The sequence below is a fragment of the Ruditapes philippinarum genome, unplaced genomic scaffold, assembly GCF_026571515.1.
Source record: "Ruditapes philippinarum isolate M1 unplaced genomic scaffold, ASM2657151v2 ctg2380_1_1_1_1, whole genome shotgun sequence".
NCBI lineage: Eukaryota > Metazoa > Mollusca > Bivalvia > Venerida > Veneridae > Ruditapes > Ruditapes philippinarum.
The window spans coordinates 138043-151598 of NW_026854115.1; the positions used below are offsets into that span (position 1 = coordinate 138043).

The 13556-nt window shown below is 33.1% G+C and overlaps 1 protein-coding gene across 1 annotated transcript in view; it reads right to left on the reverse strand.

Annotated features, from left to right (window-relative positions):
• LOC132738986 (tenascin-like) overlaps window positions 1-13556 on the reverse strand; it is a gene marked incomplete at its 5' end in the record, with an annotated part of 66913 nt that overhangs the window by 21046 nt on the left and 32311 nt on the right. Inside the window, 3 exons of the mRNA XM_060726624.1 lie at window positions 573-719; window positions 7993-8163; window positions 12857-13003. Coding sequence (XP_060582607.1) covers window positions 573-719; window positions 7993-8163; window positions 12857-13003 — 465 coding nt within the window. The remainder of the gene's footprint in view (window positions 1-572; window positions 720-7992; window positions 8164-12856; window positions 13004-13556) is intronic.

Here is a 13556-nt window from a genome sequence, read left to right on the forward strand (position 1 = left end):
AACTCAAACTTACAATGTGAAAGCTCATAAAAAAGACTATTCAAGCTAAAGCGCTAGATGAAGTCCGTCCATGCATTATCTAAGGTAATAACATTTGAATTTAATCATGAATCTTCCTTAAGCTAGCTGGATAGATTCCTCGCATGAAAGAAACCAAAGTATATGACTTGATTCTAACCCACAGTAGTAAGAGGAAGTGACTGGAATTCATTTAGTTTAATTTGGTTACAGAGGCCCTTATATTCTTTTTCATTTCATGAAAAAATTCATAATCCAATGAAATGTTTTAAAAATCCAAACATTTCTATGCCAAGCCTCATAGCATTATATATTTTTCATTTGATGCCAAAACAAATCGTTTGCTGACAAAGCAGAAAATAATAAAGTTTAATTGTAGTTTCCAGATTAAGCAAAATATTAGTTCATTTTACAAATGATTTTCTTGCATGATTAACCTGTATATAACTGATGACTGGTTGGATTGAATGCTAAAATTTGGAAAGCATCAACAATTAAAGTTTAAACCTTATAATAATTTTTTTTTAAACTTTGAAGTACTGCTTTTTTCTTACTTGCCATACACGTCCCACCAATTACTTGTCCATTGTTATCATAACTGTAAGTGTTACATGTACATTTCCTGTTTAAACATTCGGCAGCAGGATTAGAACATTCAGCTTCCGTTGCAACCTCGTTGCAAGTCTCTCCAAGAGCTTTATCTGATCAAAAGTAAACAAATATAACATTTAAACAAGAGGGCCATGATGGCCCTGATATCGCTCACCCGAATAAGAATATTCTCAACGACAAGGAACATTAGTAATATTGTTAACAATGAATGAAAGCAGAACAAAAATCTAAATCTTAAACTGATATCACAGAATTCATATTTGTATTTGAAAAAGTGCATGTGTAAAAACTTTAAATGGTTGCTACTGCTTATGGAAAACAACAGTTCCATACGAATGTCATTGTTTGCTATATAAAATAATTGGTTTCCTCGAAAGTCAGTGTCTGCTATGAAAGGCAATGGTAGAGTCATTCGTTGCTATGGAAAATTAATGTTTTCTTGTTGCTATGAAAATTTACAGTTTGCATTGAAAAGTTAATGGCTGCTATGAAGTCACTGGTTGCTATGGAAACAAATCTTTAGCTCTTGTAGATTTATAGAAGATTTTTGTTTAATTTTTTTACTATAAACATGTAGGTATATCTATACTCCTGCATGGTTGGCCAATTTGAACAAATTTTGTAGAGGTCCACGAGACAAAATTTCATATCAAATATCTAAGCTACAGCCCCTTTATTATACAGAAGAAAATGTTTTGTTTGTTTTTATGCCCCCGCCATGTAATGGCCGGGGCATATAGTGTTACCCTGTTCCGTCCTTCCGTCCTTCCGTCATTCCGTCCTTCCGTCATTCCGTCATTCCGTCCTTCCGTCATTCTGTCATTCCGTCATCATCAGTTTCCGTTCATTATCTTAGTAACGGTTGCACATATTCAACTCAAATTTGGCATAAGGATATGTTATGAGAAAATACAGGTCAAGTTCGAATTTGGTCATGGTTCGATGATTTTTGGCAGAGTTATGCCCCTTTTACTTTGAAAATAATATGAAATTTTCAGTTTCCGTTCATTATCTCCCTAACGGTACAACACAGTCAAATCAAATTTGACATATGGATATGTCATGAGAAAATACAGGTCAAGTTCGAATTTGGTCATGGTTCGATGATTTTTGGCAGAGTTATGCCCCTTTTACTTTGAAAATAATATGAAATTTTCAGTTTCCGTTCATTAACTCCCCAACGGTACAACACATTCAAATCAAATTTGACATATGGATATGTCATGAGAAAATACAGGTCAAGTTTGAATTTGGTCATGGTTCGATGATTTTTGGCAGAGTTATGCCCCTTTTACTTTGAAAATAATATGAAATTTTCAGTTTCCGTTCATTATCTCCCCAACGGTACAACACATTCAAATCAAATTTGACATATGGATATGTCATGAGAAAATACAGGTCAAGTTCGAATTTGGTCATGGTTCGATGATTTTAGCAGAGTAATGCCCCTTTTACTTTGAAAATAATATGAAATTTTCAGTTTCCGTTCATTATCTCCCCAACGGTACAACACATTCAACTCAAATTTGACATATGGATATGTCATGAGAAAATACAGGTCAAGTTTGAATTTGGTCATGGTTTGATGATTTTTGGCAGAGTTATGCTCCTTTTACTTTGAAAATAATATGAAATTTTCAGTTTCTGTTTATTATCTCCCCAACAGTACAACACATTCAACTCAAATTTCACATATGGATATGTTTTTGGAATGCCCAGGCCAAGTTCGAATTTGGTCATGGTTCAATGATTTTTGGCAGAGTAATGCCCCTTTCACTTTGAAAATAATATGAAATTTACAGTTTCTGTTCATAATCTACCCAACAGTGTTGCATATTCAACTCAAATTTGACATATGGATATGTCAAAGGAATGGGCAGGTCAAGTTGGAATTTGGTCATGGTTCGATGATTTTTTGGCAGAGTTATGTCTCTTTCACCATGAAAATAATATAGATACATCTTAGGAATAAGCAGTTTAAGTTTGAATTTGGTCATGGTTCAATGATTTTGGACAAACTTATCTTTCTTGAATATTGGAAAAAATTTGAACTTTCAGTTTCAGCACTCATACTTTTGTGGAAATGTATGTAGCCATTATTTTGGCTACAAATATGAAATATGCTATTTTCAAAAGGTTAAGACTGAATATAATCAGTGCCTTGAACATTGTATGAAAATGGTTTGTGTAAACGTTGAAAAGTTTTAAGGGCTTTGAACTGAAAATGAAAACAATAATTTGTGCAAACAAATTTGGAACTAAATATTATAACATCTGAAATTTTGGCTGCATGCGGGGGCATCCGTGGCATGATGACACATTTCTAGTTCCTATATACATTAAAGGAAAATAAAAAAAAACCCTGGGGAGGGCTAAATTTTGACCTCAGGGCTATGATGTGAACAAACTTTGTAGGCAACCATTAGAAGATGTTTCATGCTAAAAATCTATGCTCTAGCTCTTTAGCTTTCTTCCGTATTTCCTTTTAAAGGAGCTCCACTGAGGTTATTTGAAATGATGGGACTGAATTTTTTTCCAGATAAATGTACCATTTGTCGATGGTTTAGACCACTAATCTTTGTGCAAAATTTCAGATCAGTCGCTTAATGCGTTTTTCCAGAATAATAATTCAAATTGTAAAAAAGTGACCCAAAATGAAAAGCGTTTAAACGCTTTTCACTCAAAACGGGCTCAGAAAAGCATAAAAATACGATTTTCAATTTATTTCATAGTTTATTTCTTAACTATTTGTGCATATATATCTGTTAAAGTGCCCCAGTTCATTTATGAAAAAATTGAAATGTTTTGTTTTTAGGCTCTTAAAACCTCAGTGGAGTCCCTTTAAAATACAGTATATTTTGCCAATGCCACCACATGCATTTTGCGACTTTTGTCTTATGCAACTACTGTAATTTCCCCAAATAACTTTCTCTAAATATCTTCAATATATTAAGTAACTTTTGAACATAGCGACCGGCGACCGCTAATTAGTCAGCTACTTGATATTAATATTTTCATCAAGCGACTACTTTTAATATTATAAAACACTAATAAGTTTACAGAGTTTAAAGAGGACATATTCTAAAAGTGATGCGAACTGTCAAGTGTTTGTGATTTAAGCCAAAGCCGCCTCGTGATTTCACAAGTTTTAACAATCAAAACACAATATATAAATGTGTGAAAAAATCTATTTCCCAAACGTTTTTAGCATATGCAAATGAATTTAATTATACGAGTGAGGTGTATTATCCAATAAAATCGAAAGAACAATGCAACACTCCGCCCCTACTTAGTTGGTTTCTAATCTTCGCTGTTGATATTAAGACTGCATTGAATTTACCTTGAACTTTGTCAGCAATTAAATTAATCGTTACAATTAGATTAATTTCTTTATTTCAAATTGAAAATGCACCACACAAAGCATCTACAAAAATTGGATTTTATGTGTCGGGGACAAGAAAAATGATCAGAGTGTTATTATTATTATTAAACATTTATATAAATTAAGTTGAAAAGCTTCTCCACTGTCGGGGAAAGATGTCATGTATAAATTTATACTTTTTTTCACATGCTTTTTCATAAGATACTTTCGTCAAGTAATTATTTTTGTTGTTTCCCTTGTGCAGACGCTTAATGCACGTTTGACTGACTTAGCAAAGTCATTGACACCCATAAGGCCAATAATGACCCCAGGGCTTTTATTTGAACAATTTTGGTAGAGACCCATTAGAAAATGTTTCATGCTAAATATCTTAGGTGGAGCTCCTTGTTTTTTTAAGAGGAAGCTTTTTATTGTTTTCTTTATAAGTAACATATAAGGAAAATCAAGACCCTTGTGGCGGGCCAATTTTGACCCCAGGACTTTATTACAATAAAATTGGTAGAAACCCACTTGAAGATGTTTCATGTTTAATATCTAAGTTGTAGCTCATTGGCTTTCTTAGAAAAATATTTTGTTTTGTTTTTCCTACATACATTTTAGCAAAATCAATGACCCCCTGGGGCGGGGCCAATTTTGATGCACGAGATTTTATTTTAACAACTTGGTAGACACTCAACAGAATATGTTACATGCTAAATATCTAAGATCTAGCTCTTTTGCTTTTTTAGAAGAAGATGATTTTTTTACATACATATAAGAAAAATCAATGACCCCCTTTGGGTGGCACCAATTTTGACCCAATGACCCTTTATTTGAAAAAAACTTGGTAGACACTCATTAGAAGATGTTTCATATCAAATATCTAAGCTCTAGCTCTTTGGGTTTTTAAAAAAAAATTTTTTTGGATTTTACACAATACATGCAGTGTAACTTCCGAATTCCGGAACTTCTAAAATTCGTAAACTTCTGAAATCCGAACATTTTTCAGAGTCGCGAAATTTCTCCTTCTGTTTTCTATTTAATTATTACTTCTGAATTACGAAAGTTCTAAATTTTGAATTCCGAACGATTTTCTGGTAAAATTTAGGTTTTATCAATTCAAATTTACTTCAAAAATCCGGAAATTGTAAAAGAGGTGAATTAATATTATACTAATGAAACTTTTAAAAAAGTCAATGTCTTCCAATCAACAGTAACTATTTATCTTGACACCTTTAAGAATCACAACATGTCAAGCATGTCAAACATGTGTGAAAGTGGTTTAATGTGATGGATGTTTACAAAAAAAATCAAACAAAATTACAGGTTAATAGCAGGCAGGTACTATATGAAATGTACTAAAGGATAAATTGTGATTATTAACATCAACCAATTTTGTTGACATTTAAAGTCACTTTAAATAATTTATAAAGTCCTATAATTTTGCCATTTTATGAATTTAATCATCTTCATATATTTTTCAACATGTCTTACTTAAACAATTGATGTTAAATATTTCTAGTTGTAATTGATGTTTAATATTTCTAGTTGTTCAGGTAACAGCGAACTTCTGAATTCCGGAAACTTCTAAATTCCGAAATTTTTGGCTAGTCCCACAGGTGTTCGGTTTTCAGAAGTTACACTGTATGACACCCTTGGACAGGGCAAATTTTGACCTCAGGACTTTTATTTGAAAAAACTTGGTAGACTCCCACATGCTAAATATCTATGCTAAAGCTATTTTTTGACTTTTATAAGAAGATTTTTAAGTTTTTTTTTCTTTCTGTTGCCATGGCAATCAAAATTTAGCATGGAATGGAATTCTTTGAACATTTTTTTAGAGTTCCATGCCAGGAACATTCTTGTCAAATTTTAACAAATTTGACTTAAGGAGGACGATACAGAAAAATATATTGTTTTTAAAGTTTGACGCCATTTTTGAAGGACGAACATTGCATAAAGCATGACGGACACATATTGATCACAAAAGCTTTCCCTTAAGCACTTTGTGCTCAGGTGAGCTAAAAACCATACAGAACATTAAAGTGCTATATAATGATCTTATCTATTTTTTTTCTAAATCTAATTATATCTTATAAATATAGAATTTTAAAAAAGGTATTACGCTAAACATGAGTTCTATTTATTAAATTACAGAGTTCTATTTATTAAATTACAAAAATTTATTGATATAGTTGTCCATTTAAGTTATTGAGAAGAAGAAACAGTTTTCAATCAGGGACACTTTGACCTTGACAATTATGCACTTGTGTCAAAAACAAAAGAGATTCTCAAAATCCTTCAGGCGGAACTTCATTTGTAGTAAGAAGGCTATGGGTTAATTAGTTCTCTAGTAATTGAGTTTTACAGTCAGTCATTGTGACCTTAATCTTCACATATTGGTGCACAATTACAATAAGGATCTTCGGATCAATGACACTGATGACCCTATGAAGTTTGAAGGCTATGAGTAAAATAGATCTCAAGTTGTTTAGCCGTAATGTGTTTCACATTTAAAGTCACTTTTACCTTGACTATCATGCATCAAAACGCAAAAACACTAAGGGCTTTCTTCTAAATGAAGGTTATCATCTTCTGAAGTAAGAAGGATGTAGGTAAACTGGTCCTCTAGTTATTGAGTGGAAACTGGATTCACATTCATTGTCAATGTGATATTTGCCTTCATGCATAGGAGTCAAAAACCTTTATTTTGTTTGTTTTTTTAATTGGGTTTTACATCACAATGAAACATTATAGGTCATATGGCGACGTTTCAGCTTTACATGTGGAGGAATACCTCAGTTGCCCTTCCGCGCATTATTTCAGGCACGAACGGTTACCTGAGTAGAACCACCGACGTTCCGTAAGCTGGCTGAATAGTTTCCTCCCATGAAAGAATCCAAAGTCTCTGTCGGAATATGAACCCACAGCGGTGAGAGGCAAGTGGTTTGAAGTCAACGACCTTAACCACTCGGTCACGGACACCATGTGTCCAAAACAATAAATGTCTTCTACTCATTCAGTATGATTATCCTAAACAGTTTAAAAAATTATCTAGTTACTGTGAAGTGGTGATTGACCAATATACAGATAGACTGACCAACATTCCCATTTAACTCATAAAGGGACAGAATAAGAGTTATAAAGAGGTGTTCTTTGTTGAACAGTTTAAGGGCATTCACAATACAAATGGTGATCATAAAGTAATTTTGACAAAATATTTCTTATGGGTAATATTTCATATTATTGTTCTAATTAACACTGCCTCTAAAAATTTCATCCTTTCATCCCCTTTTTTTCGGGAAAAAAAAATAATTGCTTTAGTCTAAATTTTTAAATTGCACAAAGATTATATGAATGGGTAAAAATTTTTTAGGATAAATAGAATGTATTAAATGTCACAAAAGTAAGCATTTTTTTTTTTTAGGACAGGTAAAAAATATTTTTAAATAAAAAAAAAAATTCCCCTAACTGTTGAAATTTTTTTAACTTGAAATTTCCCCACTTGTAAAAACACGGGTTTGTTTTTCTTGTGAAAACCCAAATTTTAAATTTTCCCTTTATTTACTCCCCCAATCTACACCTTAATCTAACTTTGATCCAACGTGAAAAAATGGTTTCACGGGCAAAATTCCAGACCTCTTCCAGACAAAAATATAATGTACAATTATCTTTTTTTTTGTCAAATATAATATGTGCCACTGCAAGTATCTCCAAAGCTCTTCTTAGACAAAGTCAAATTATTCATTTTTCATTTTTGTCAAAATACATGTTTGCATAAATTACTCATAAAAAAGTTGTACTTAAAGCTCAGTTATCGTTCCCTTTAATAGAAAAATTAATGTAATATCTGACTTCATACAAAGTCAATAAAACAATCAATAGTTCTGTTATACAAGAGAAGAGACGGTTACTTGTCTAATTATAAACAATTATTTCATGAAATGAGTTTCTTTCAAGTATCATGTCCAATAAATGAATTTAAGAAGTATTAGACTTACTTAAAATACACTGCCTGTTGTTATTGTTCATATTGTCATAATAGGTTCTAATACATTGACATGTATAGGAACTTGAACCACTTGACATACATCTAGCATTATTGTCACGGCAGGTAGCTGTATTTGGCACAGATTCCGTTGGTTGTGGACAGGTACTTCCAACATAAACCTCTAATATAAATATATTGTTATATAGAAACACATGTTAAAAATTTAATATAGAATAATAAAAATCTATTACACAAACATGAAAAATGTAACAGATCACCTGATATAAATAATCTTCCATAATGCATTTAATTGCAGTTCATAAAAATTATGGTCAAATTTATTTGTTTAAGTTATGATTTTCTCTCTCTCTCTCTTCACTCATTTAAAGTTTGCTAAGTTAATGTCATTGACCTGTATGTAATTACTTATTGTGGACTAACCAGTTTTCAAACCTCTTAGCATTCAGAGGCCTTTTAGTATAAATAAACAAGAGGGCCATGAATGGCCCTGAAGTCGCTTTCACCTGTATATAGACCCCGGAGCAGGGCCAGTTTTAAACCCCAGCGCTTTTTATTTGAAAAACTTGGGAAGACACCCATTAGAAGATGTTTCATGATGTTATGTTTTTACTACAACACATATAATGAAAAAATGTCCTGCGTTACTCCCGCCCCCCCCCCCCCGGTAGGGCCAATTTTAACCCAAAAAGGCCTTTTATTTGAACAAACTTGGTAGAAACCCATAAGAAGATGTTTCATGCTAAACATCGAAGTTTTTTTAAAAGAAGATTTTTTAAGTTTTTACTATACACATGTAGTTTAAAACAATGACACCCTTGGGGCGGGGCCAGTTTTTACCCAGGCCTTTTATTTGAACAAACTTTGTAGACACTCACTAGAAGATGTTTCATGCATAATATCTAAACTCTAGCTATTTGGGTATTTTCAAAGAAGATTTTTAAGTTTTTGCTATACACATATTAGGAAAAACAATGACCCCCGGGGCGGGGCCAATTTTGACCCCAGGGCTTTTATTTGAACACACTTTGTAGTCACTCACTAGAAGATGTTTCATGCTTAATATCTAAACTCTAGCTATTTGGTTTTTTTCAAAGAAGATTTTTAAAGTTTTTACTATATGAATATAGGGAAAATCAATGACCCCCTGGGGCGGGGCCAATTTTGACCCCAGGGCTTTTATTTGAACAAACTTGGTAGACACTCATTAGAAAATCTTTCATGCTAAATATCTTAGCTCTAGCTCTTTGTGTTCTTTAAAAGAAGATTTTTAAGTTTTTACTATATGAATATAGGGAAAATCAATGAAAAAACAATGACCCCCGGGGCGGGGCCAATTTTGACCCCAGGGCTTTTATTTGAACAAACTTTGTAGACACTCACTAGAAGATGTTTCATGCTTAATATCTAAACTCTAGCTATTTGGGTTTTTTCAAAGAAGATTTTTAAGTTTTTACTATATGAATATAGGAAAAATCAATGACCCCCTGGGGCGGGGCCAATTTTAACCCCAGGGCTTTTATTTGAACAAACTTGGTAGACACGCACTAGAAAATGTTTCATGCCAAATATTTAACGCCAAAAGAAAATAATTCACACATATAACCGTTAAGTTTATTATTTAACATTACAACAAATCATTTACAAAAAATTTACCCTAGTTACTTAGAAATTTTCAGTATTAACGACATCGGTTTGAGTTGCCGGCTCACGTCAAATAATTTACATTTTGTTATGAATAGGCTGAAATTAATTACGTATATTTCAAATATCTGATGATGTGTCTGTACAATATCACGTTGACTTCCTGTGCTGCTATGTTTAAATCATCTCTGAAAATTTTAGTTAAATAACTTCAAAAACGAAAAAGATACGAATAAATGAAAATATCTCATAGAAAATAGGAAAGTTAAAATGGCGACGTTCGAAGAATTTGCGGCGCAGTGAACATGTCACTCAGGTTTCATGACTATTTCGAGATGACACTTGTAACGATTTTCAACAAATATATCAAATATAACAGTTTAGCAACATATTCTGAGCATTTGTGTACAAAAGACAAGAACGGAACCAAAGTTTTGCGCTACAAAAAGCGAAAATAAGGAAAACACGGATAGGAAGACCGATCTTCGTCGCCTATATATTTCCTACAGCTAAAAACAGGAGTAACGAGACAGGAAGTTCGCGTATAGCAAAAAATAATGTGTGCCATGCAAACATTCAACAGACATTAACAACCACATGATTTAAGTCGACGAAATTGACGATTTATGGGTACCATTATTGCGTTGAAAGCCATTGAGAGTATTTGAGAAAGGCGCCTTATATAGATTTAACGCCGTCTTTGACGTTGGACGTGCGCCGCGATTCAGTTAGTTGCCATGGTGTTTATGGCATATTTTTGTTGTTTGTTGATATTTATCTATGAAAGTTTGTGAAAATATTTAAATTATATGGGTTCATAACATATTAAAATATCAAATTCGTATCTGTTTTATTTAGCTTTTAATCAATCTTGTCACAGAATATTGGGACAACCCTCGTATGTACACTTTAATTTTTATGTAACATTTCTGTAAAACTTGACTGAAATTCAACAATTAAAAAGCTCTATTTCCATCTTGGAAAAGCACAACCCTCTTTTTAAAACTAACATGGCCTCTTAAAATAAAGAACCTTATATCAAACCCCTTCGAGTATCTCTAAAATTCGACTGTTTAGTTTAGCCAATGAAGTGATTGTTATGACTGTGTCATGACAATGAATTACCATACACGATGCAGTTTCCTGCTTTAAGATATTTTGTCTATAATATTCAATTTCACATATAGTTAATGGTGAATTTACGGGACTTACAAAGGTAATAGCAATTTGTATGAAATTACGCTAAGTTATAAAATATGTAATGTAAATATTTGTTCTTATGCACTGTTTTCATTTGACATCAGCAGACATGTTTGTCAGAAACTAAGCTTTTATGCACACACGTTCAGGACATCATAGTCACTTCTAGTAAAAAAAATAACAGCACATGAATGAAAGGTTTGAGAATAGGTTGGGTGTGAGATTAGGTACTTATACAATAACTGTATAAATCTGCAGACTTTTTTAAAAAGAAAAGAAGAAAACTTGCTTACTAGAAAACAAAGATTAAAACTTATGAGAGCAAACATTAAGTCAAGAGCTATGTGATTACAAATATAATTTATTTTATAAATAACAAGAGCTGTAAGAGGACAGCAATGCTCGTCTATTCGATAGAGTTGTCACAGGGATGTTTTATTGAGTATAAAAAGGGGCATGAATATGTAAATAAGTAAATCAGAGTTGTGAGACCTGTGCCAATCATGTTAAAAAATCACAGTAAAAATGTATGTTAAGTTTCATTCCATGGGCAGACAAACTTTTTGAAGTCAAAGTCCATGTGACATTGACCTTTAACCCAGTGACCTCAAAATCAATACGGGTCACCTACTAATCATAACTAACCTCCATGCCAAATATGAAGACTGTTGGTCAATGGAATCTTAAGTCATTAGGCGGACAAGCTTTTTTAGTCAAGGCCCCTGTGACCTTGACCTTTGACTGAGTGTCCTCAAAGTCAATAGAGGTCATCTTCTCATCATGACTTACCTCCATGCCAAATATGAAGACTGTGGGTCAAAGGAATCTCAAGTTATTGGGCGGACAAGCATTTTGAAGTCAAGGCCCCTGTGACTTTGACCTTTGACCTGATGACCTCAAAATCAAAAGGGATCATTTACTCATCATGACTAACCTCCACTTGTGACCTTGACCTTTGACCTGGTGACCTCAAAATCAATAGGGTTCATCTACTCATCATGACTAACCTCCACGCCAAATATGAAGACTGTGGGTCAAAGGAATCTTAAGTTATTGGGCGGACAAGCATTTTGAAGTCAAGGCCCCTGTGACTTTGACCTTTGACCTGCTGACCTCAAAATCAAAAGGGATCATCTACTCATCATTACAAACTTCCATGCCAAATATGAAGACTGTGGGTCAAAGGAATCGTAAGTTATTGGGTGGACAAGCTTTTTGAAGTCAAGGCCCCTGTGACCTTGACATTTGACCTGGTGATTTCAAAATCAATAGGGGTCATTTACACATCATGACTAACCTCCGAGCTAAATATGAAGACTGTGGGTCAAATGAATCTTAAGTTATTGGGCGGAAAAGCTTTTTGAAGTCAAGGCCCATGTGATCTTGACCTTTGACCTGGTGACCTCAAAATCAATAGGGGTCATCTACTCATCATGACTAACCTCTACGCTAAATATAAAGACTGTAGGTCAAAGGAATCTTAAGTTATTGGGCGGACAAGCTTTTTGAAGTCAAGGCCCTTTTGACCTAATTTTAAAAGGAGCATAATTCTGTAAATATTATAATAGACAGATTTATCCAACTTGTCAATCTGATGTACATTGTTACTATAAATAAGTATTGTAAGTTTCAATTGAATATCTTAAGTTTCAATTGAATATCTCAAGCAATAATTGAGATATTTGACTTTACAAAAAACTTTAACCAACGCAGATGCCGTTGCCGATGCCGATGCAGACACAGACGTCGGGGTGACTGCAATAGCTTTCCATATTCTTCGAATAGTCGAGCTAAAAAAATTAATAAATGAATTTAAAACAGTGCTAATCATGTAATTCAACAATTGCTAAAATAAGCTTAAAATCTTATTTTACATGAGACATGTCTTAAAAAGTGTAAAAAATAAAGAAAAACACAAGTTTTCATCTTAATTTCACACTCCATCAATCTAAAAAGTAAGTGTATAGACTATATAACAATATAACATTAGTAATATAAATGTTGAAACATACTTGATGTACAAGATCCACCAGATGCTGCACCATTTGTATCATAATATCCATTACTACACTGACAGATTCTAGTACCACTACTACGACATTCTGCATTGCTAGTTGAACACTGACTGGAATCTGTACATGCATCTCCTAATGATTGTCCTGTTTTAAATTGATGAATATACCGTATATATTTACAAATATTTCCATTTAATGAATATATATGTATAATTCAGACATATACACATGGACATGCAACAATGCATATTTGTAGCTTGAATTTTAAAAAGTACTGGGCAGGAACCAGTTTCTGGACAAGACCAGTTTTCGGACAAGTATTATAACAGCTTGATTTTGGCTTTATCAATGACGATCGGTATTATATGTCATGAGGATGGGTGGTTTGATTGTTTGTGAAAATAAACTTCCTTCCAAGTTGATACATCATTAAATTTTCGTGAGGATATCTTACCTGTGTTATAAAAACAGCCTTACATCCCTTTCGGGCAATGTTATTCAATTGTTCTGCGCATGCCATATTTTTTTTGGATATAATTTGGGGTACCAATTAATGCACAATGTACTTCATTGGGTGTAATTCCCCAGATCTTAATCCGTAACAAAAAAGATTGAACAATTTACACTTTTAATGACCTAATTTAACCCTTCAGTTTGTACACTGCTTACGTCACCAGGTAGTATTAATTGTGTTTTC